This window comes from Oncorhynchus kisutch, unplaced genomic scaffold, assembly GCF_002021735.2.
Source record: "Oncorhynchus kisutch isolate 150728-3 unplaced genomic scaffold, Okis_V2 scaffold3717, whole genome shotgun sequence".
Taxonomy (NCBI): domain Eukaryota; kingdom Metazoa; phylum Chordata; class Actinopteri; order Salmoniformes; family Salmonidae; genus Oncorhynchus; species Oncorhynchus kisutch.
Window position 1 is genome coordinate 130,897 of NW_022265662.1, and position 26,278 is coordinate 157,174.

Below are 26,278 nucleotides of genomic sequence, written 5' to 3' on the forward strand. Positions count from 1 at the left end.
ATTACTAGACCAGACCTACTGGTCTTCAGGATGAGATGGAGATGAAGCTACATTACTAGACCAGACCTACTGGTCTTCAGTATGAGATGGAGATGAACCTGCATTACTAGACCAGACCTACTGGTCTTCAGTATGAGATGGAGATGAACCTGCATTACTAGACCAGACCTACTGGTCTTCAGTATGAGATGGAGATGAACCTGCATTACTAGACCAGACCTACTGGTCTTCAGTATGAGATGGAGATGAACCTGCATTACTAGACCAGACCTACTGGTCTTCAGTATGAGATGGAGATGAACCTGCATTACTAGACCAGACCTACTGGTCTTCAGTATGAGATGGAGATGAAGCTACATTACTAGACCAGACCTACTGGTCTTCAGGATGAGATGGAGATGAACCTGCATTACTAGACCAGACCTACTGGTCTTCAGTATGAGATGGAGATGAAGCTACATTACTAGACCAGACCTACTGGTCTTCAGTATGAGATGGAGATGAACCTGCATTACTAGACCAGACCTACTGGTCTTCAGTATGAGATGGAGATGAAGCTACATTACTAGACCAGACCTACTGGTCTTCAGTATGAGATGGAGATGAAGCTACATTACTAGACCAGACCTACTGGTCTTCAGTATGAGATGGAGATGAACCTGCATTACTAGACCAGACCTACTGGTCTTCAGGATGAGATGGAGATGAAGCTGCATTACTAGACCAGACCTACTGGTCTTCAGTATGAGATGGAGATGAACCTGCATTACTAGACCAGACCTACTGGTCTTCAGTATGAGATGGAGATGAACCTGCATTACTAGACCAGACCTACTGGTCTTCAGTATGAGATGGAGATGAACCTGCATTACTAGACCAGACCTACTGGTCTTCAGTATGAGATGGAGATGAACCTGCATTACTAGACCAGACCTACTGGTCTTCAGTATGAGATGGAGATGAACCTGCATTACTAGACCAGACCTACTGGTCTTCAGTATGAGATGGAGATGAACCTGCATTACTAGACCAGACCTACTGATCTTCAGTATGAGATGGAGATGAAGCTACATTACTAGACCAGACCTACTGGTCTTCAGTATGAGATGGAGATGAAGCTGCATTACTAGACCAGACCTACTGGTCTTCAGTATGAGATGGAGATGAACCTGCATTACTAGACCAGACCTACTGGTCTTCAGTATGAGATGGAGATGAAGCTACATTACTAGACCAGACCTACTGGTCTTCAGTATGAGATGGAGATGAAGCTGCATTACTAGACCAGACCTACTGGTCTTCAGTATGAGATGGAGATGAACCTGCATTACTAGACCAGACCTACTGGTCTTCAGTATGAGATGGAGATGAAGCTACATTACTAGACCAGACCTACTGGTCTTCAGTATGAGATGGAGATGAACCTGCATTACTAGACCAGACCTACTGGTCTTCAGTATGAGATGGAGATGAAACCTGCATTACTAGACCAGACCTACTGGTCTTCAGTATGAGATGGAGATGAACCTGCATTACTAGACCAGACCTACTGGTCTTCAGTATGAGATGGAGATGAACCTGCATTACTAGACCAGACCTACTGGTCTTCAGTATGAGATGGAGATGAACCTGCATTACTAGACCAGACCTACTGGTCTTCAGTATGAGATGGAGATGAACCTGCATTACTAGACCAGACCTACTGGTCTTCAGTATGAGATGGAGATGAACCTGCATTACTAGACCAGACCTACTGGTCTTCAGTATGAGATGGAGATGAACCTGCATTACTAGACCAGACCTACTGGTCTTCAGTATGAGATGGAGATGAAGCTGCATTACTAGACCAGACCTACTGGTCTTCAGTATGAGATGGAGATGAACCTGCATTACTAGACCAGACCTACTGGTCTTCAGTATGAGATGGAGATGAACCTGCATTACTAGACCAGACCTACTGGTCTTCAGTATGAGATGGAGATGAACCTGCATTACTAGACCAGACCTACTGGTCTTCAGTATGAGATGGAGATGAACCTGCATTACTAGACCAGACCTACTGGTCTTCAGTATGAGATGGCGATGAAGCTACATTACTAGACCAGACCTACTGGTCTTCAGGATGTGATGGCGATGAAGCTACATTACTAGACCAGACCTACTGGTCTTCAGGATGAGATGGAGATGAAGCTACATTACTAGACCAGACCTACTGGTCTTCAGTATGAGATGGAGATGAACCTGCATTACTAGACCAGACCTACTGGTCTTCAGTATGAGATGGAGATGAACCTGCATTACTAGACCAGACCTACTGGTCTTCAGTATGAGATGGAGATGAACCTGCATTACTAGACCAGACCTACTGGTCTTCAGTATGAGATGGCGATGAAGCTGCATTACTAGACCAGACCTACTGGTCTTCAGGATGAGATGGAGATGAACCTGCATTACTAGACCAGACCTACTGGTCTTCAGGATGAGATGGCGATGAACCTGCATTACTAGACCAGACCTACTGGTCTTCAGGATGAGATGGAGATGAAGCTGCATTACTAGACCAGACCTACTGGTCTTCAGTATGAGATGGAGATGAACCTGCATTACTAGACCAGACCTACTGGTCTTCAGTATGAGATGGAGATGAACCTGCATTACTAGACCAGACCTACTGGTCTTCAATATGAGATGGAGATGAACCTGCATTACTAGACCAGACCTACTGGTCTTCAGGATGAGATGGAGATGAACCTGCATTACTAGACCAGACCTACTGGTCTTCAGGATGAGATGGAGATGAACCTGCATTACTAGACCAGACCTACTGGTCTTCAGGATGAGATGGAGATGAACCTGCATTACTAGACCAGACCTACTGGTCTTCAGGATGAGATGGAGATGAAGCTACATTACTAGACCAGACCTACTGGTCTTCAGTATGAGATGGAGATGAAGCTACATTACTAGACCAGACCTACTGGTCTTCAGGATGAGATGGAGATGAACCTGCATTACTAGACCAGACCTACTGGTCTTCAGGATGAGATGGAGATGAAGCTACATTTGGAATCTGTTCAAATGGATTATGACATATTCAAAATATGTTGTAGACAAAATAATGAAAATGTCTGTCTGGTAGCATCAATACATAGACAAAGATGTGTAATTGAACAAGCTATTGAATGTGTAGTTTATTTTACTTGAAAAAACATTCTAGTTGGGACTCGACTCGAGACTCAAACCGTTCTAGTTGGGACTCAAACCATTCTAGTTGGGACTCAAACCATTCTAGTTGGGACTCGACTCGAGACTCAAACCGTTCTAGTTGGGACTCGACTCGAGACTCAAACCGTTCTAGTTGGGACTCAAACCGTTCTAGTTGGGACTCGACTCGAGACTCAAACCGTTCTAGTTGGGACTCGACTTGAGACTCAAACCGTTCTAGTTGGGACTCGACTTGAGACTCAAACCGTTCTAGTTGGGACTCGACTCGAGACTCTGACCTTGTGACTGGAATAATAGTGACTTGGGCCCACCTCTGGAAACCTCCACATGAAATGGAATCATATCTCTCTCTCTCACACACACACACACACACACACACACACACACACACACACACACACACACACACACGAGAACACCCACACACAAACACTCTTAAACAAAGAAAACATTCTTTGTCCCACTCTCTCTGTCTCGGAGCAGCACAGAGAACTGATCCCAACAATTAAGAGACAACACAAGACATGTTAATTACTATGCACCCCTTGTCTCATAGCAACATGGCCCTGCTCCAAAATTAGGACTAGGAATAACTGACAACCGCTGTCCTCCTCTCATTCTTCCTCTCTTCCTTTCTCCTCCTCCTCCTCCTCTCTCTCTCTTCCTTTCTCCTCCTCTCTCCCTCCCTCCCCATTATCACCCGTCTCCCTCTTTCCCCTCCATCTCTTCCTCAACCCCCATCTCTACCCCTCAACCCCCGTCTCTACCCCTCACCTCCCTGCCTCTCCCTCATCCTCCTGCCTCTCCCTCATCCTCCTGCCTCTCCCTCATCCTCCTGCCTCTCCCTCATCCTCCTGCCTCTCCCTCATCCTCCTGCCTCTCCCTCATCCTCCTGTCTCTCCCTGCCTCTCCCTCATCCTCCTGCCTCTCCCTGCCTCTACCTCATCCTCCTGCCTCTCCCTCATCCTCCTGCCTCTCCCTCATCCTCCTGCCTCTCCCTGCCTCTCCCTCATCCTCCTGCCTCTCCCTCATCCTCCTGCCTCTCCCTCATCCTCCTGCCTCTCCCTCATCCTCCTGCCTCTCCCTCATCCTCCTGCCTCTCCCTCATCCGCCTGCCTCTCCCTCATCCGCCTGCCTCTCCCTCATCCGCCTGCCTCTCCCTCACCCGCCTGCCTCTCCCTCACCCGCCTGCCTCTCCCTCACCCGCCTGCCTCTCCCTCACCCGCCTGCCTCTCCCTCACCCGCCTGCCTCTCCCTCACCCGCCTGCCTGTCTCTCCCTGCCTCTCCCTCACCCTCCTGTCTCTCCCTTCCTCTCCCTCATCCTCCTGTCTCTCTCCTCCTCTCCCTGTCTCTCCCTCCTGTCTTCCCTGCCTCTCCCTCATCCTCCTGCCTCTCCCTCACCCTCCTGCCTCTCCCTGCCTCTCCCTCACCCTCCTGTCTCTCCCTGCCTCTCCCTCCCTGCATCTCCCTTACCCTCCTGTCTCTCCCTGCCTCTCCCTCACCCTCTTGTCTCTCCCTCATCATCCTGTCTCTCTCCTCCTCTCCCTGTCTCTCCCTCACCCTCTTGTCTCTCCCTCATCATCCTGTCTCTCTCCTCCTCTCCCTGTCTCTCCCTCATCCTCCTGCCTCTCCCTCATCATCCTGTCTCTCTCCTCCTCTCCCTGTCTCTCCCTTCTTTTTATATTTCCCTCACCACCCCATCTCCCTCTCTACCGATGGAGCTAACACTTATCTTTTTTTTCCAGAGCTCAGACCTCACAGAGAGACCTCACACCCTCACACCTCACTGAGAGCTCAGAACACTGTCCAAATCAGACATGCATGACAAATCCCCTGAGCTTTGTATTTCCAATAAAAGGCTCTGTAAAACACAACGTCAGACAAGAGAACATGAAGAGACGGGGAGTTAGACAACAACCTTTACTGACATGCTTTAGAGACACAGCTCAGCTTGTTGTCAAGGTTATCTAGAGGTGACTGTTGCTAGGGGTCGAGGAAGACCCTCTCTGAGAGGTCAAAGAATTTGAAATTCGCATGTATGTTTTCTACGCATGCACACAACCATCCTCCCCCCTCCTACCTTCACCCTCCTACCCTCCACCCTCCTACCTTCGCCCTCATACCCTCCTATCCTCCTATCCTCCCCCCTCCTACCTTCACCCTCCTACCCTCCCCCCTCCTACCCTCCCACCTTCGCCCTCCTACCCTCCTATCCTCCTACCCTCCTGTCCTCGCCCTCCTACCTTCGCCCTCCTACCCTCCTACCATCGCCCTCCTGTCCTCGCCCTCCTACCTTCGCCCTCCTACCCTCGCCCTCCTACCTTCGCCCTCCTACCTTCGCCCTCCTACCCTCCTGTCCTCCCCCCCTCCTACCCTCACCCTCCTATCCTCCCCCCTCCTACCCTGCCCCCTCCTATCCTCCGCCCTCCTATCCTCGCCCTCCTATCCTCCCCCTCCTACCTCCCCCCTACTCTGCTATCCTCCCCCCTCCTATCCTCCCCCCCTACCCTGCTATCCTCCCCCTCCTCCTATCTTCCCCCCTCCCCCTCCTACCTTCCCCCCTACCCTGCCATCCTCCCCCTTCTTCTATCCTCCCCCTTATCTTCCCCCTCCTATCCTCCACCCTCCTATCCTCCCTCGTACCCTCCTTCCTACCCTCCCCGCTATCCTCCTACCTTCGCCCTCCTACCCTCCTACCATCGCCCTCCTACCTTCACCCCCCTACCATCACCCTCCTACCCTCCTGTCCTCGCCCTCCTATCCTGCCCCCTCCTATCCTCGCCCTCCTATCCTCCACCCTCCTATCCTCTCCTATCCTCCCCCTTACTCTGCTATCCTCCCCCTCCTCCTATCCTCCCCCCTCCTCCCTACCCTGCTATCCTCCCCCTCCTCCCTCCCCCCTACTCTGCTATCCTCCCCCCTCCTCCCTACCCTGCTATCCTCCCCCTCCTCCTATCCTCCCCCTCCTACCTTCCCCCTACCCTGCTATCCTCCCCCTTCTCCTATCCTCCCCCCTCCTACCCATCCTATCCTCCCCCTTCTCCTATCCTCCCCCCTCCTACCCATCCTATCCTCCCCCTTATCTTCCCCTCCTATCCTCCACCCTCCTATCCTCCCTCGTACCCTCCCCGCTATCCTCCTACCTTCGCCCTCCTACCCTCCTACCATCGCCCTCCTAACTTCAACCCCTACCATCACCCTCCTACCCTCCTGTCCTCGCCCTCCTATCCTCCACCCTCCTATCCTCTCCTATCCTCCCCTCCTACCTCCCCCCTACTCTGCTATCCTCCCCCTCCTCCTATCCTCCCCCCTCCTCCCTACCCTGCTATCCTCCCCCTCCTCCCTACCCTGCTATCCTCCCCTCCCCCTATCCTCCCCCTCCCCTATCCTCCCCCCTCCCCTCCTACCTTCCCCCCTCCCCTGCTATTCACCCCCCTCCTATCTTCCCCCCCTCCTATCCTCCCCATCCTATACTCCACCCCTTCCCACCCGCCACCCCTTCTACCCCCTATGGTCCCTGTTCCCCTACGGTCCCCTACCCCCTATGGTCCCTGGTCCCCTACCCCCCTATGGTCTCTGGTCCCCTACCCTCCTATGGTCCCTGTTCCCCTACGGTCCCCTACCCCCTATGGTCCCTGGTCCCCTACGGTCCCCTACCTCCTATGGTCCCTAGTCCCCTATCGTCCCTGGTCCCCTACGGTCCCTGGTCCCCTACCCCCTATGGTCCCTGGTCCCCTACGGTCCCTGGTCCCCTACGGTCCCCTACCCCCTATGGTCTCTAGTCCCCTACGGTACCTGGTCCCCTACGGTCCCCTACCCCCTATGGTCTCTAGTCCCCTACGGTCCCTGGTCCCCTACGGTCCCCTACCCCCTATGGTCCCTAGTCCCCTACGGTCCCTGGTCCCCTACGGTCCCCTACCCCCTATGGTCTCTAGTCCCCTACGGTCCCTGGTCCCCTACGGTCCCCTACCCCCTATGGTCCCTCATTCCCTAGTTCTGGCTCATCCTATAGAACTACGGCTGTAAAAAATGTTTTTAATATACTGTCCACGGTGTCTCTTACACACACAGGACTTTGACACTGTTGGAGATAGAAACACCAGCATTACTGCACTGTTGGAGCTAGAAACACCAGCATTACTACACTGTTGGAGCTAGAAACACCAGCATTACTACACTGTTGGAGCTAGAAACACCAGCATTACTGCACTGTTGGAGCTACAAACACCAGCATTACTACACTGTTGGAGCTACAAACACCAGCATTACTACACTGTTGGAGCTAGAAACACCAGCATTACTACACTGTTGGAGCTAGAAACACCAGCATTACTACACTGTTGGAGCTAGAAACACCAGCATTACTACACTGTTGGAGCTAGAAACACCAGCATTACTACACTGTTGGAGCTAGAAACACCAGCATTACTACACTGTTGGAGCTAGAAACACCAGCATTACTACACTGTTGGAGCTAGAAACACCAGCATTACTACACTGTTGGAGCTAGAAACACCAGCATTACTGCACTGTTGGAGCTAGAAACACCAGCATTACTACACTGTTGGAGCTAGAAACACCAGCATTACTGCACTGTTGGAGCTAGAAACACCAGCATTACTACACTGTTGGAGCTAGAAACACCAGCATTACTACACTGTTGGAGCTAGAAACACCAGCATTACTACACTGTTGGAGCTAGAAACACCAGCATTACTACACTGTTGGAGCTAGAAACACCAGCATTACTCTGCACCTGCGAAAACATCTGAGTGGCGCAGGGGTCTAAGGCACTGCATCCCAGTGCAAGAGGTCTCACTACAGTCCCTGGTTCGAATCTAGGCTGTATCACATCCGGCCGTGATTAGGAGTCCCATAGGGCGCACAAAATTGGCCCAGCGTCGTCCAGGTTTTAGCCGGAGTAGGCCATCTTTGTAAATAAGAATTTGTTCTTAACTGACTGACGCGACCAATTAAATGTGATTATGAAGTAGTGCACTAGATAGGGAATCGGGCGCCATGTGGGACTCATCCCAAGTCCCTGATAGAAGACCGGTACGTTCACAGGGAACTAAGGAGATTCAGTCTTCAGTATGTGTGTGTAAGATCTCTGACATGTCATGGTTGTATTCAGTATGTGTCTAAGATCTCTGACATGTCATGGTTGTATTCAGTATGTGTCTAAGATCTCTGACATGTCATGGTTGTATGTGTTAATGTAACTAACTGGAGTAGTCTGTCTCAATAAACCTGATCAAACACATGCAGGAGGAGAGAGAGACACAACACCCTCCTATCTTAGTTTCTCATTTCAACTGTGTAGGGCGGCTATCTCAGAGAGATACAGTATTAACGTCTTCCCAAATCTGAAATCCCCACCCAGAGAGACAGAGAGACAGAGAGAGAGAGAGACAGAGAGAGAGAGACAGAGAGAGAGAGACAGAGAGAGAGACAGAGAGAGAGAGAGAAGAGGAAGAGGAAGACAGAGAAGAGGAAGAGGGAGACAGAGATAAGAGGGAGACAGAGATAAGAGGAAGAGGGAGACAGAGAAGAGGAAGAGGAAGACAGAGAAGAGGAAGAGGGAGACAGAGAGAAGAGGGAGACAGAGATAAGAGGGAGACAGAGATAAGAGGGAGACAGAGAGAAGAGGAAGAGGGAGACAGAGAGAAGAGGAAGAGGGAGACAGAGAGAAGAGGAAGAGGGAGACAGAGAAGAGGAAGAGGAAGACAGAGAAGAGGAAGAGGGAGACAGAGAAGAGGAAGAGGGAGACAGAGAAGAGGAAGAGGGAGACAGAGAGAAGAGGGAGACAGAGAGAAGAGGGAGACAGAGATAAGAGGGAGACAGAGAGAAGAGGAAGAGGGAGACAGAGAAGAGGAAGACAGAGAAGAGGAAGACAGAGAAGAGGAAGAGGAAGACAGAGAAGAGGAAGAGGGAGACAGAGGTAAGAGGGAGACAGAGAGAAGAGGAAGAGGGAGACAGAGAGAAGAGGAAGAGGGAGACAGAGAAGAGGAAAATAAAAAGGAGCGAAAGAGACAGAACAAGGAAACAGAGAACCAGGAAGAGAGAATATAAACTCTGACAGTCATGTGATGTGTAGGATAAATCAGCCAGGAGGATATAATCCACTTTACACTACACACACACACACACACACACACACACACACACACACACACACACACACACACACACACCCTCCCAACTCTCAGCGTTCCACTGAGATCTCTAAACAGTTTATTGATGGCAGTAGCTGTACCTGGAGGTCGTGGTGTTTGCCAGTCACGAGGAAATGGAAAACGGTTGGTGTTGGTACTGAAGACTATCTGCAACCCAAATGGCAACCTATTTACTACAGAGTGCACTACTGTACATATGACAGGGCCCTAAAGTAGTGGTGTATATAGGGAATAGGGTGGCATTGGGACACAGCAGCATGTTAAATGAAGCAGGTGAATAGTGGCACCAGCAGAGATCTGATGTCATCAACAACACCCTCCTAGCTTAACCTCCCTACACAGTTGAAATGAGAAACTAACTCAGAGATACAGTACTAACTTCTATCCTAATCTAAAATCACCCACAGAGACAGAGAGAGACAGAGAGAGACAGAGAGAGACAGAGACAGAGAGAGACAGAGAGAGAGAGAGAAAGAGAGACACAGACAGAGAGAGAGAAAGAGAGACACAGACAGAGAGAGAGAAAGAGAGACACAGACAGAGAGAGAGAAAGAGAGACAGACAGAGAGAGAGAAAGAGAGACACAGACAGAGAGAGAGAAAGAGAGACACAGACAGAGAGAGAGAAAGAGAGACACAGACAGAGAGAGAAAGAGAGACACAGAGAGAAAGAGAGACACAGACAGAGAGAGAGAAAGAGAGACACAGAGAGAGAAAGAGAGACACAGAGAGAGAAAGAGAGACACAGAGAGAGAAAGAGAGACACAGAGAGAGAAAGAGAGACACAGAGAGAAAGAGAGACACAGAGAGAAAGAGAGACACAGAGAGAGAAAGAGAGAGAAAGAGAGACACAGACAGACAGACAGACAGACAGACAGACAGACAGACAGAGAGAGAGAGAGAGAGAAACAGAGACAAACAGAGACAGAGAGACACAGAGAGAGAGACAGAGAGAGAGACAGAGAGAGAGACACACAGAGAGAGAGACACACAGAGAGAGAGACACACAGAGAGAGAGACACAGAGAGAGAGACACACAGAGAGAGAGACACACAGAGAGACACACAGAGAGAGAGACACACAGAGAGAGAGACACATAGAGAGAGAGACAGAGAGAGAGACACACAGAGAGAGAGACAGAGAGAGAGAAACAGAGACAGAGAGAAACAGAGACAGAGAGAGATACAGAGAGAGAGAAACAGAGACAGAGAGAAACAGAGACAGAGAGAGATACAGAGAGAGAGAAACAGAGACAGAGAGAAACAGAGACAGAGAGAGATAGAGAGAGAGAAACAGAGACAGAGAGAGAGAAAGAGGAGACACAGACAGAGAGAGAGAAAGAGAGACACAGAGAGAGAAAGAGAGACACAGAGAGAGAAAGAGAGACACAGAGAGAGAAAGAGAGACACAGAGAGAGAAAGAGAGACACAGAGAGAGAAAGAGAGACACAGAGAGAGAAAGAGAGACACAGAGAGAGAAAGAGAGACACAGAGAGAGAAAGAGAGAGAAAGAGAGACACAGACAGACAGACAGACAGACAGACAGACAGACAGACAGACAGACAGACAGACAGACAGACAGACAGACAGACAGAGAGAAACAGAGACAGAGAGACACAGAGACACAGAGAGAGACAGAGAGAGAGACAGAGAGAGAGACACACAGAGAGAGAGACACACAGAGAGAGAGACACACAGAGAGAGAGACAGAGAGAGACACACAGAGAGACACACAGAGAGAGAGACACACAGAGAGAGAGACACATAGAGACAGAGAGAGAGACACAGAGAGAGAGAGACAGAGAGAGAGAAACAGAGACAGAGAGAAACAGAGACAGAGAGAGATACAGAGAGAGAGAAACAGAGACAGAGAGAAACAGAGACAGAGAGAGATACAGAGAGAGAGAAACAGAGACAGAGAGAAACAGAGACAGAGAGAGATAGAGAGAGAGAAACAGAGACAGAGAGAGAGAGAAACAGAGATAGAGAGAGAGAGAAACAGAGATAGAGAGAGAGAGTGTGCCAGCTCTCCACCCAACATTAGCATGGTGATGACTCAAGCCCTGTTCATCCTCTTCATATGAAGGGATGAAAAGAGGAAGTTCTTTGCTGGTTTTTGTCCCCAAAATAAACTCATTGAAACCAGCAGACACTGAGCTGTGTAACCAGCAGATGCTGTGCTGTGTAACCTGGTAACTCATTGAAACCAGCAGACACTGAGCTGTGTAACCAGCAGACGCTGAGCCGTGTAACCTGGTAACTCATTGAAACCAGCAGACGCTGAGCTGTGTAACCTGGTAACTCATTGAAACCAGCAGACGCTGAGCTGTGTAACCTGGTAACTCATTGAAACCAGCAGACGCTGAGCTGTGTAACCTGGTAACTCATTGAAACCAGCAGACGCTGAGCTCCGTAACCTGGTAACTCATTGAAACCAGCAGACACTGAGCCGTGTAACCTGGTAACTCATTGAAACCAGCAGACGCTGAGCTGCGTAACCTGGTAACTCATTGAAACCAGCAGACACTGAGCCGTGTAACCAGCAGACGCTGAGCTGCGTAACCTGGTAACTCATTGAAACCAGCAGACACTGAGCCGTGTAACCAGCAGACGCTGAGCTGTGTAACCTGGTAACTCATTGAAACCAGCAGACGCTGAGCTGCGTAACCTGGTAACTCATTGAAACCAGCAGACACTGAGCCGTGTAACCAGCAGACGCTGAGCTGTGTAACCAGCAGACGCTGAGCTGCGTAACCTGGTAACTCATTGAAACCAGCAGACACTGAGCCGTGTAACCAGCAGACGCTGAGCTGTGTAACCTGGTAACTCATTGAAACCAGCAGACACTGAGCCGTGTAACCAGCAGACGCTGAGCTGCGTAACCTGGTAACTCATTGAAACCAGCAGACGCTGAGCTGTGTAACCTGGTAACTCATTGAAACCAGCAGACACTGAGCCGTGTAACCTGGTAACTCATTGAAACCAGCAGACACTGAGCCGTGTAACCAGCAGACGCTGAGCTGCGTAACCTGGTAACTCATTGAAACCAGCAGACGCTGAGCTGTGTAACCTGGTACAGTATGAAGGAAAGAAGAAATTCACAGGAATAATATATCAGGAGTGTCTCATATCCTCAACCTCCTCAACCTCTCCTCTCTTCAACCTCCTCTCTACTCTCCTCAACCTCCTCTCTCCTCTCTTCAACCTCCTCTCTACTCTCCTCAACCTCCTCTCTCCTCTCTTCAACCTCCTCTCTACTCTCCTCAACCTCCTCTCTCCTCTCTTCAACCTCCTCTCTACTCTCCTCAACCTCCTCTCTCCTCTCCTCTCCTCAACCTCCTCTCCTCTCTACTCTCCTCAACCTCCTCTCTCCTCTCTTCAACCTCCTCTCTACTCTCCTCAACCTCCTCTCTCCTCTCCTCAACCTCCTCTCCTCTCCTCTCCTCAACCTCCTCTCTCCTCTCCTCTCCTCAACCTCCTCTCTCCTCTCCTCAACCTCCTCTCTCCTCTCCTCTCCTCAACCTCCTCTCTCCTCTCCTCTCCTCAACCTCCTCTCTCCTCTCCTCAACCTCCTCTCTCCTCTCCTCAACCTCCTCTCTCCTCTCCTCAACCTCCTCTCTCCTCTCCTCAACCTCCTCTCTCCTCTCCTCTCCTCAACCTCCTCTCCTCTCCTCAACCTCCTCTCCTCTCCTCTCCTCAACCTCCTCTCTCCTCTCCTCAACCTCCTCTCTCCTCTCCTCAACCTCTCTCCTCTCCTCTCCTCAACCTCCTCTCTCCTCTCCTCAACCTCTCCTCTCCTCTCCTCAACCTCCTCTCTCCTCTCCTCTCCTCTCCTCAACCTCCTCTCTCCTCTCCTCTCCTCAACCCCCCCCCTCAACCTCCTCTCTCCTCTCCTCTCCTCAACCTCCTCTCTCCTCTCCTCTCCTCAACCTCCTCTCTCCTCTCCTCTCCTCAACCTCCTCTCTCCTCTCCTCTCCTCAACCTCCTCTCTCCTCTCCTCTCCTCAACCTCCTCTCTCCTCTCCTCAACCTCCTCAACTCAACCTCTCCTCTCTTCAACCTCCTCTCTCCAACCTCCTCTCTCCTCTCTTCAACCTCCTCTCTCCTCTCTTCAACCTCTCTCCTCTCTTCAACCTCCTCTCTCCTCTCTTCAACCTCCTCTCTCCTCTCTTCAACCTCCTCTCTCCTCTCCTCAACCTCCTCAACCTCCTCAACCTCTCCAACCTCTTCAACCTCTCCTCTCTTCACCTCCTCAACCTCTCCTCTCTTCAACCTCCTCAACCTCTCCTCTCTTCAACCTCCTCAACCTCTCCTCTCTTCAACCTCCTCAACCTCTCCTCTCTTCAACCTCCTCAACCTCTCCTCTCTTCAACCTCCTCAACCTCTCTCTCTTCAACCTCCTCTCTCCTCTCTTCAACCTCCTCTCTCCTCTCTTCAACCTCCTCTCTCCTCTCTTCAACCTCCTCTCTCCTCTCTTCAACCTCCTCTCTCCTCTCTTCAACCTCCTCTCTCCTCTCTTCAACCTCCTCTCTCCTCTCTTCAACCTCCTCTCTCCTCTCTTCAACCTCCTCTCTCCTCTCTTCAACCTCCTCTCTCCTCTCTTCAACCTCCTCTCTCCTCTCTTCAACCTCCTCTCTCCTCTCTTCAACCTCCTCTCTCCTCTCTTCAACCTCCTCTCTTCAACCTCCTCTCTCCTCTCTTCAACCTCCTCTCTTCAACCTCCTCTCTCCTCTCTTCAACCTCCTCTCTCCTCTCTTCAACCTCCTCTCTCCTCTCTTCAACCTCCTCTCTCCTCTCTTCAACCTCCTCCCTGGTTGTGTGTTTGTGATGAATTGACTTTACAGATTCTGTGTAGTCAGCAGACACTATCACAACCAACACAACTCATACCTACCCAGCCCAGTGTAGCCCTACCCAGCCCAGTGTAGCCCTACCCAGTCCACTGTAGCCCTACCCAGCCCACTGTAGCCCAGTGTAGCCCTACCCAGCCCAGCCCAGTGTAGCCCTACCCAGCCCAGCCCAGTGTAGCCCTACCCAGCCCAGTGTAGCCCTACCCAGCCCAGTGTAGCCCTACCCAGCCCAGTGTAGCCCTACCCAGCCCACTATAGCCCTACCCAGCCCACTATAGCCCTACCCAGCCCAGTCTAGCCAACCCACTGTAGCCCTACCCAGCCCACTATAGCCCTACCCAGCCCACTATAGCCCTACCCAGCCCAGTGTAGCCCTACCAAGTCCACTGTAGCACTACCCAGCCCAGTGTAGCCCTACCCAGCCGTCCACTGTAGCCCTACCGAGCCCAGTGTAGTTCTACCCAGTACACTGTAGCCCTACCGAGCCCAGTGTAGCCCTACCCAGTACACTGTAGCCCTACCCAGCCCAGTGTAGCCCTACCCAGCCCAGTGTAGCCATACCCAGCCCAGTGTAGCCCTACCCAGCCGTCCACTGTAGCCCTACCGAGCCTAGTGTAGCCCTACCCAGCCCACTGTAGCCCTACCCAGCCGTCCACTGTAGCCCTACCGAGCCCACTGTAGCCCTACCCAGCCCACTGTAGCCCTACCCAACCCAGTATAGCCCTACCCAACCCAGTGTAGCCCTACCCAACCCAGTGTAGCCCTACCCAACCCAGTGTAGCCCTACCCAACCCAGTGTAGCCCTACCCAGCCCAGTGTAGCCCTACCCAACCCAGTGTAGCCCTACCCAGCCCAGCCCACTGTAGCCCTACCCAGTCCAGTGTAGCCCTACAAAGCCCAGCCCTGCCCAGTGTAGCCCAGCCCAGCCTACCTAGCTATATAGCTGGTAACACTCCACAGAGAAATCATGTCCTACCACAGACAGACAGAGAATCCACCAGGGATGACCAATGACATGCCAGTTTGGAGTCAGTGAATAGCCAGCTCCAGCAGTCCTCTCTCTCTCAGTTGCCCTCTCCTCTGTGTCAGGACAGGAGCAGTTATCAATCAGTCAGTGGGTGGGGGGTTACATAGAACAGGCAGACTTCCAGGACCAGAGAGAGAGGGCATGGTGACTAAGGGACCCTTCAAGGGACTGGGGAGATACGGTATGTGTTTCTCTGGAGGTAGAGAGGGACTGGGGAGATACAGTATGTGTTTCTCTGGAGGAAGAGAGAGACTGGGGTGATACGGTGTTTCTCTGGAGGTAGAGAGAGACTGGGGAGATACGGTGTTTCTCTGGAGGTAGAGAGGGACTAGGGAGATACAGTGTTTCTCTGGAGGTAGAGAGAGACTGGGGAGATACGGTGTTTCTCTGGAGGAAGAGAGAGACTGGGGTGATACGGTGTTTCTCTGGAGGAAGAGAGAGACTGGGGTGATACAGTGTTTCTCTGGAGGTAGAGAGAGACTGGGGAGATACAGTATGTGTTTCTCTGGAGGTAGAGAGAGACTGTATGTGTTTCTCTGGAGGTAGAGAGAGACTGGGGAGATACGGTGTTTCTCTGGAGGTAGAGAGAGACTGGGGTGATACGGTGTTTCTCTGGAGGTAGAGAGAGACTGGGGAGATACGGTGTTTCTCTGGAGGTAGAGAGAGAGACTGGGGAGATACGGTGTTTCTTTGGAGGTAGAGAGAGACTGGTGATACGGTGTTTCTCTGGAGGTAGAGAGAGACTGGGGAGATACGGTGTTTCTCTGGAGGTAGAGAGATACTGGGAAGATACAGTATGTGTTTCTCTGGAGGTAGAGAGAGACTGGGGAGATACAGTATGTGTTTCTCTGGAGGTAGAGAGAGACTGGGGAGATACGGTGTTTCTCTGGAGGTAGAGAGAGACTGGGGAGATACGGTGTTTCTCTGGAGGTAGAGAGAGAGACTGGGGAGATACGGTGTTTCTCTGGAGGTAGAGAGAGACTGGGGAGATACTGTGTTTCTCTGGAGGTAGAGAGAGACTGGGGAGATACGGTGTTTCTCTGGAGGTAGAGAGAGAGACTGGGGAGATACGGTGTTTCTCTGGAGATAGAGAGAGACTGGGGAGGTACGGTGTTTCTCTGGAGGTAGAGAGAGACTGGGGAGATACAGTGTTTCTCTGGAGGTAGAGAGAGACTGGGGAGATACGGTGTTTCTCTGGAGGTAGAGAGAGACTGGGGAGATACAGTATGTGTTTCTCTGGAGGTAGAGAGAGACTGGGGAGATACGGTGTTTCTCTGGAGGTAGAGAGAGACTGGGGTGATACGGTGTTTCTCTGGAGGTAGAGAGAGACTGGGGAGATACGGTGTTTCTCTGGAGGTAGAGAGAGAGACTGGGGAGATACGGTGTTTCTTTGGAGGTAGAGAGAGACTGGTGATACGGTGTTTCTCTGGAGGTAGAGAGAGACTGGGGAGATACGGTGTTTCTCTGGAGGTAGAGAGATACTGGGAAGATACAGTATGTGTTTCTCTGGAGGTAGAGAGAGACTGGGGAGATACAGTATGTGTTTCTCTGGAGGTAGAGAGAGACTGGGGAGATACGGTGTTTCTCTGGAGGTAGAGAGAGACTGGGGAGATACGGTGTTTCTCTGGAGGTAGAGAGAGAGACTGGGGAGATACGGTGTTTCTCTGGAGGTAGAGAGAGACTGGGGAGATACTGTGTTTCTCTGGAGGTAGAGAGAGACTGGAGAGATACGGTGTTTCTCTGGAGGTAGAGAGAGAGACTGGGGAGATACGGTGTTTCTCTGGAGATAGAGAGAGACTGGGGAGGTACGGTGTTTCTCTGGAGGTAGAGAGAGAGACTGGGGAGATACGGTGTTTCTTTGGAGGTAGAGAGAGACTGGTGATACGGTGTTTCTCTGGAGGTAGAGAGAGACTGGGGAGATACGGTGTTTCTCTGGAGGTAGAGAGATACTGGGAAGATACAGTATGTGTTTCTCTGGAGGTAGAGAGAGACTGGGGAGATACAGTATGTGTTTCTCTGGAGGTAGAGAGAGACTGGGGAGATACGGTGTTTCTCTGGAGGTAGAGAGAGACTGGGGAGATACGGTGTTTCTCTGGAGGTAGAGAGAGAGACTGGGGAGATACGGTGTTTCTCTGGAGGTAGAGAGAGACTGGGGAGATACTGTGTTTCTCTGGAGGTAGAGAGAGACTGGGGAGATACGGTGTTTCTCTGGAGGTAGAGAGAGAGACTGGGGAGATACGGTGTTTCTCTGGAGATAGAGAGAGACTGGGGAGGTACGGTGTTTCTCTGGAGGTAGAGAGAGACTGGGGAGATACAGTGTTTCTCTGGAGGTAGAGAGAGACTGGGGAGATACGGTGTTTCTCTGGAGGTAGAGAGAGACTGGGGAGATACAGTATGTATTTCTCTGGAGGTAGAGAGAGACTGGGGAGATACAGTATGTATTTCTCTGGAGGTAGAGAGAGACTGGGGAGATACAGTATGTGTTTCTCTGGAGGTAGAGAGGGACTGGGGAGATACAGTGTTTCTCTGGAGGTAGAGAGGGACTGGGGAGATACGGTGTTTCTCTGGAGGTAGAGAGGGACTGGGGAGATACGGTGTTTCTCTGGAGGTAGAGAGAGACTGGGGAGATACAGTATGTATTTCTCTGGAGGTAGAGAGGGACTGGGGAGATACAGTATGTATTTCTCTGGAGGTAGAGAGAGACTGGGGAGATACAGTATGTATTTCTCTGGAGGTAGAGAGAGACTGGGGAGATACAGTATGTATTTCTCTGGAGGTAGAGAGAGACTGGGGAGATACAGTATGTATTTCTCTGGAGGTAGAGAGAGACTGGGGAGATACAGTATGTATTTCTCTGGAGGTAGAGAGAGACTGGGGAGATACGGTGTTTCTCTGGAGGTAGAGAGGGACTGGGGAGATACAGTGTTTCTCTGGAGGTAGAGAGAGAGACTGGGGAGATACGGTGTTTCTCTGGAGGTAGAGAGGGACTGGGGAGATACAGTGTTTCTCTGGAGGTAGAGAGAGAGACTGGAGAGATACAGTGTTTCTCTGGAGGTAGAGAGAGACTGGGGAGATACAGTGTTTCTCTGGAGGTAGAGAGAGACTGGGGAACTGGTAAACAGACCCAGATAGGATCTCATGTGGCTCACAGAGTTAAAATAACATTTTGTTCTGGCCTCAGATGGTAGGAGAAGGACATTTAAAAAAACATTACTTTGTTTTCTGAGATTAATACAACAATCTCATCAAACCAAAATAAATTGCAGTATGTTTGGAGCAAAACGATGAAAGTAAAACCCATTAAAGATAATTAGTAGACTAAAGAGAGAGTGTTTTGAAAAGTATACCCAGAAATTGTATCTGCTGAATTCAATTCGGAGCTCAGCTATGGTTGATGAAATCTCTCTCTGTGAACTAGTCTTCCTTTTCAGAAGACCTCGATGAGCTCAACACTAAAACACCTGATACACAGACAGGCATTAACTTACATACCCTGGCTACTCACAAGTAGTGCACTATGTGGGGGGAAAGGGGGAAATTTGGGACGCACACCTAAAGTCAGACAGACACGCCTTTCAGCCCTGTGTCTATGAAGGGAAAATCATATGTCTGGTTGTTAGGTAGAAATAAATGTCTGTTTCCATTGGAGAGCTGAGTTGATTCTGTTCAGTTAGAACACTTCCTGCCATTGGAGAGCTGAGTTGATTCTGTTCAGGTAGAACACTTCCTGCCATTGGAGAGCTGAGTTGATTCTGTTCAGTTAGAACACTTCCTGCCATTGGAGAGCTGAGTTGATTCTGTTCAGGTAGAACACTTCCTGCCATTGGAGAGCTGAGTTGATTCTGTTCAGGTAGAACACTTCCTTCCATTGGAGAGCTGAGTTGATTCTGTTCAGGTAGAACACTTCCTTCCATTGGAGAGCTGAGTTGATTCTGTTCAGGTAGAACACTTAATGGTAATGTTAATGTTCAGTAACAGGTAATATTCAGTAGCTAGGAGGGGGTGGGTGGAAGCCTGACAATCCACAGAGACAGGTAATGTTCAGTAGCCAGGAGGGGGTGGGTGGAAGCCTGACAATCCACAGAGACAGGTAATGTTCAGTAGCTAGGAGGGGGTGGGTGGAAGCCTGACAGTCCACAGAGACAGGTCATGTTCAGTAGCCAGGAGGGGGTGGGTGGAAGCCTGACAATCCACAGAGACAGGTAATATTCAGTAGCTAGGAGGGGGTGGGTGGAAACCTGACATACACACCCCCTCCCCCCTGACTAGCTGGGTTGTATAGTAACAGGTGATGGATCTGTTCTCTGCATCATGCTCAGTGGGGTTTCACTGGCAGAGAGGAGAAAGGAGCCAGCATCAAGCTGATCTTCATTTAGACACTGTAGCTGTTGGCAGGGTGAGGGGTGACAGTCTCACAGTATGTCAGACAGAGGCAGAGAGAGGGACAGAGAGAGAGACAGAGAGAGGGACAGAGAGAGAGACAGAGAGAGGGACAGAGAGAGAGCGAGAGAGAGAGAGCGAGAGAGAGCGAGCGAGAGAGAGCGAGAGAGACAGAGCGAGACAGAGACTGAGAGACAGACAGACAGAGAGAGAGAGACAGACAAAGAGAGAGAGAGAGAGACAGACAAAGAGAGAGAGAGAGAGAGAGAGAGAGACAAAGAGAGAGAGAGAGAGAGAGAGAACGCAAGTGTGAGAGTGTGTGTGTAAATATGGTGTGTGTAGGTGGGGTGCTCCAGGAGTTGCCCTTTAAAGGTTCTTCTCCTCGCCGTCACTCCCCCCCCACCCCTTTCCCCTCACATCACATCACCCAGTGACAACACATCAGGGGGGGTCGTCCCCTCCTCACCCTCTCATAGCCTCTCATAGCCTCAGCAGACTCTCTGGGGTAAATACTAATTACCCCTCTATCCAACACACAGAAGTTGGTTGAGAGTAGGACTGACCCCATTTAGTCGACTGGTCAATGGGCTGTTGGTCAGCTGAGATTTCTTTAGCCAAACAGTCGTACAAATATATATAATAATGTCATGGTGTACAAGACGCCTGTCTGATTGACGCCTGTCTGATTGACGCCTGTCTGATTGACGCCTGTCTGATTGACGCCTGTCTGATTGACGCCTGGATGATTGACGCCTGGATGATTGACGCCTGGATGATTGACGCCTGGATGATTGACGCCTGGATGATTGACGCCTGTCTGATTGACGCCTGTCTGATTGACGCCTGTCTGATTGACGCCTGGATGATTGACGCCTGGATGATTGACGCCTGGATGATTGACGCCTGGATGATTGACGCCTGGATGATTGACGCCTGGATGATTGACGCCTGTCTGATTGACGCCTGTCTGATTGACGCCCGTCTGATTGACGCCCGTCTGATTGACGCCTGTCTGATTGACGCCTGTCTGATTGGACTGATCCATTGTGGAGAGGCCGTGGGGGATGGAACAGTCCATCACTAAGACATGTCTGATTGGACTGATCCATTGTGGAGAGGCCGTGGGGGATGGAACAGTCCATCACTAAGACATGTCTGATTGGACTGATCCATTGTGGAGAGGCCGTGGGGGATGGAACAGTCCATCACTAAGACATGTCTGATTGGACTGATCCATTGTTGAGAGGCCGGGGGGGATGGAACAGTCCATCACTAAGACATGTCTGATTGGACTGATCCATTGTGGAGAGGCCGTGGGGGATGGAACAGTCCATCACTAAGACATGTGCTACTGAAATTCTATATGGTTACATTACATAAGAACAATGGTGCAACACTAATAAAAATATTATTTTATAACAAATGCGCTTGGATAGCGGTCGCTGTCCGCGGTTCTGAAACATCAGTGCGCTGTTGAATTGGTGCCTTTTCCTGGACCATGTTGCTATGTGGATAATAGCAGAGTTAACCAGCATATTGGTGTTGAGAACAATGCGACGGAGACAGCAGTGGAGTGAGGAGACGAGGAAAAAAGCACTTCCTCCTCAATTGTGTTAAACAATTAAAAGGCAAGGAAACACCAACTTAATTAGGTCTATAATCAATAGCCTAACTGTTAAATGTGCCTGGCTTTAATAAATCATACATTTATACACAAAAGTATGTGGACACCCCTTAAAATTAGTGGATTTCAGGCTATTTCTACCACACCCATTGCTGACAGGTGTATAATACCAGGGACACTGCCATGCAATCTCCATAGACAAACATTGGCAGTCGAATGGCCTTACTGAAGAGCTCTGTGACTTTCAATGAGGCACCGTCATAGGGAGCCACCTTCCTAATAAGTCAGTACGTCCAATGTCTGCCCTCCTAGAGCTGCCCCGGTCAACTGGAAGTGCTGTTATTGTGAAGTGGAAGTTTGTGTGGTAGGCCACACAAACTCCCCGAACGGGACTGGTGAGTGCTGAAGCGTGTAAAAATCATCTGTCCTCGGTTGCAACACTCCACTACCAAGTTCCAAACTGCCTCTGGAAGCAACATCAGCACAAGAACTGTTTGTTCGGAAGCTTTGTGAAATGGGTTTCCATGGCAGAGCAGCCACACACAAGCCTAAGATCACCATGCGCAATGCCAAGAGTCAGCTGGAGTGGTATAAAGCTTGCCGCCAATGGACTGTGGAGCAGTGGAAACACGTTCTCTGGAGTGATGAATCACGCTTCACCATCTGGCAGTCTGACAGACGAATCTGGGTTTGGCGGATGCCAGGAGAAAGCTACCTTCCCGAATGCATGGTGCCAACTGTAAAGTTTGGTGGAGGAGGAATAATGGTTGTGGACTGTTTTTCATGGCCCCTTAGTTCCAGTGAAGAGAAATCTTAACGCTACAGCATACAATGACATTCTAGACGATTCTGTCCTTCCAACTTTATGGCAACAGTTTGGGGAAGGCTCTTTCCTGTTTCAGCATGACAATGCCCCCCGTGCACAAAGCAGAAATGGTTTGTTCAGATCGGTATGGAAAAACTTGACTGGTATGCACAGAGCCCTGACCTCAACCCCATTGAACAACTTTGGGATGAATTGGAACACTGACTGCGACCCGGGCCTAATTAGCCCAACAGTGCCCGACCTCACTAATGCTTGTGGCTGAACAGAATCAATTCCTCTCCAGCAATGTTCCAACATCTTGTGGATAAGCTGCCCCGGTTCGAGTTCATTTGTCTCATCCTCTGCATCCATTTTGCCGTCACGTGTTCCGAGTTTGTTATAACCAATTTATTGATGTGATTATGCTACGCTACAGGTCAGGTCCTATTGATGTGATTATGCTACGCTACAGGTCAGGTCCTATTGGTGATTATGCTACGCTACAGGTCAGGTCCTATTGATGTGATTATGCTACGCTACAGGTCAGGTCCTATTGATGTGATTATGCTACGCTACAGGTCAGGTCCTATTGGTGATTATGCTACGCTACAGGTCAGGTCCTATTGATGTGATTATGCTACGCTACAGGTCAGGTCCTATTGATGTGATTATGCTACGCTACGCTACGCTACAGGTCAGGTCCTATTGGTGAATATGCTACGCTACAGGTCAGGTCCTATTGGTGATTATGCTAGGCTACAGGTCAGGTCCTATTGGTGAATATGCTACGCTACAGGTCAGGTCCTATTGATGTGATTATGCTACGCTACGCTACAGGTCAGGTCCTATTGGTGATTATGCTACGCTACGCTACAGGTCAGGTCCCATTGGTCACGCACATGTGATGCATACATGTGTCATGTAAAGAGAGCGATAGGGGTTGAGGGAATGTTTTTCCTAAAACAAAATGAGGGATTTCAGTAACAGAACTTTTCAGTCAGAAATGGCAACATGGACAGCGTGATAAACACTTGTAGTTCTCTGTGGTCGATGCAGCACAGAGGAGAGAGAGTCAAACGAGTCACACAGTCACTCACTGTAAAAACATAAATATATCATTAACACAGAGCAGCAAGTCTGAGCACGATCAAATCAGATGCGCTCGGACTCCCTCTACTCATTCGCGTGTCTTAAATGATTTCATCAAACAGTTTGCTTAAAGCATCAGACAAGCTCAGTGAATATAGTTGAATTGATTAAAACACAGAGGATGCGTCTATATATGGTTGCCTAAGATAGTTTGTTGTTGTTGTCGGGGACAACCCTAGTTGAGAGGAAAGAGAAACATTTGTTTCAGTCATTTCACCAACCGTCCAACCCTGTTCCATGTGACACAGCCAGCCGTCCAACCCTGTTCCATGTGACATAGCCAGCCGTCCAGCCCTGTTCCATGTGACACAGCCAGCCGTCCAGACAGCCAGAGACATCCGTCCAGACAGCCAGACAGAGACATCCGTCCAGACAGCCAGCCGTCCAACCCTGTTCCATGTGACACAGCCAGCCGTCCAGCCCTGTTCCATGTGACACAGCCAGCCGTCCAGACAGCCAGAGACATCCGTCCAGACAGCCAGACAGAGACATCCGTCCAGACAGCCAGCCGTCCAACCCTGTTCCATGTGACACAGCCAGCCGTCCAGACAGCCAGAGACATCCGTCCAGACAGACCGAGACATCCGTCCAGACAGACCGAGACATCCGTCCAGACAGACCGAGACATCCGTCCAGACAGACCGAGACATCCGTCCAGACAGACCGAGACATCCGTCCAGACAGACAGAGACATCCGTCCAGACAGACAGAGACATCCGTCCAGACAGACAGAGACATCCAGCCAGAGACATCCAGCCAGAGACATCCGGACAGAGACATCCGGACAGACAGACAGAGACATCCAGACATCCAGACAGAGACATCCAGACAGACAGAGACATCCAGACAGACAGAGACATCCGTCCAGACAGACAGAGACATCCAGACAGAGACATCCAGACAGACAGACAGAGACATCCAGACAGACAGACAGAGACATCCAGACAGAGACATCCAGACAGAGACATCCAGACACGTCCTGACTCCCCACCACCCGAACACGTCCTCCCAACCCTAACACACTCACTCACCCCTACCTTGGATCCATCTACACTGATGATGCGGTAGCTGTTGCGTGTGGAGTCGTAGAAGTAGGAAACAGTGACTGCCTGTTTGCTGGCTGGGACCCAGTTCTTCTTGGTGGTCGGGTCAATCTGGAACACATGGGCCCTGGTGGTGAAGATTGGCTGCTCCCTGCACGAGACGAGGAAGAGACGGAGAGAGGGAAAGAGGAGGAGGAGCGAGAGGGAAAGAAGAGGAGGAGTGAGAGGGAAAGAAGAGGAGGAGGAGCGAGGGGGAAAGAAGAGGAGGAGCGAGAGGGAAAGAGGAGGAGGAGGAGCGAGAGGGAAAGAAGAGGAGGAGGAGCGAGAGGGAAAGAAGAGGAGGAGGAGAGGGAAAGGAGGAGGAGCGAGAGGGAAAGAGGAGGAGGAGGAGTGAGAGGGAAAGAAGAGGAGGAGCGAGAGGGAAAGAGGAGGAGGAGCGAGAGGGAAAGAGGAGGAGGAGAGAGAGGGAAAGAGGAGGAGGAGAGAGAGGGAAAGAAGAGGAGGAGAGAGAGGGAAAGAGGAGGAGGAGCGAGAGGGAAAGAGGAGGAGGAGCGAGAGGGAAAGAAGAGGAGGAGAGAGAGGGAAAGAAGAGGAGGAGAGAGAGGGAAAGAGGAGGAGGAGTGAGAGTGGGGAGGGGAGGAGCGAGAGAGGGGGGAGGAGGAGCGAGAGAGAGGGGAGGAGGAGCGAGAGAGAGAGAGGGAGGAGCGAGAGAGAGAGGGAGGGAGGGAGGGAGAGGGATGAGAAGGAGAAGATTAGGAGACCTCTAGTAATGAATGGTTTGGGGTGTTAGAAACTCCCATGTATTCTATAGGTCAGTCTAAGAGCACATGCATTAGTGTGGAAATACTGAAAGTAACACAAGTCAAAAACACATAAGAACTAGATGACAGCAGGTCAGTAGATGACAGCAGGTCAGTAGATGACAGCAGGTCAGGTTCTGTGGTGTGAGTTGAGTACTGGGAGAGATCCAGGTCAGTAGTTTAGCCTGCTGCAGCGTAACATATTCCTGTAGCAGTCACCTGGGATGCCAGATCCTCAGTGTCCCTCCCAGTGGAGAGCAGGTGTTAATGTAACACTAACCCTGGAGTCACCTGGCAACCCGCAGCCAATTAGCACTTCATCAGCTCAAGCCTCTCACAGGAGGGAAGGAAAAACACACAGGCACTACACGAGCCGTATCACGTTATAGGGAGAAGAAACACCACCACAGACACAGTCTCAGCTGCTCACAGGGTATCAGAGTCCTCCTGGTCAGCTGTTTTAATACCTGGCTGCATTAAGACTAAGGCTGGTAATTGCCGAGGACATCACGATTCCATATCACCACCATACTTTAGGTGCGATTCCATATCACCACCATACTTTAGGTGCGATTCCAGATCACCACCATACTTTAGGTGCGATTCCAGATCACCACCGTACTTAAGGTGCGATTCCAGATCACCACCATACTTTAGGTGCGATTCCAGATCACCACCATACTTTAGGTGCGATTCCAGATCACCACCATACTTTAGGTGCGATTCCAGATCACCACCGTACTTTAGGTGCGATTCCAGATCACCACCATACTTTAGGTGCGATTCCAGATCACCACCATACTTTAGGTGCGATTCCAGATCACCACCATACTTTAGGTGCGATTCTCACAATTCGCAACCAAGATTCTATTGTGATTTGATGTTCCACACATATTGCTCACTATATGTTGTACCTTTAATGTGTTACAGAGTTAATGTTTAAGTTAATTCTGCTGCAGAGAGGAGAGAGACATGAGAAGAAAAAAAAAATCCCTGTCTGATCAACATTTAGTTAAGTGTTGAAAACACATTGGCTCACAATTTAAAGACGGAGAACAAGCTATAGGATGAAACATACCTGTGTTTAGGTGCAGGGTCAGACTATTAGAGCTAGCTAACGCTACCTACTAAAAATACAAAACACACACACACACACACACAGACAGTATACACACACACACACCCAGCCTTCGGAAAGCAT

The 26,278-nt window shown here is 50.4% G+C and overlaps 1 protein-coding gene across 4 annotated transcripts in view; it reads right to left on the reverse strand.

Moving 5' to 3' along the window:
• LOC116371818 (homer protein homolog 2) overlaps nucleotides 1-26,278 on the reverse strand; it is a 109,711-nt gene that overhangs the window by 36,643 nt on the left and 46,790 nt on the right. For 2 of the 4 annotated variants that reach the window (XM_031820879.1, XM_031820878.1), the window contains exon 2: nucleotides 24,272-24,428. In XM_031820879.1, coding sequence (XP_031676739.1) covers nucleotides 24,272-24,428 — 157 coding nt within the window. Of the gene's footprint in view, nucleotides 1-24,265; nucleotides 24,429-26,278 lie in introns of all 4 variants that reach the window. The other 2 variants (XM_031820877.1, XM_031820876.1) reach the window with 1 other exon arrangement.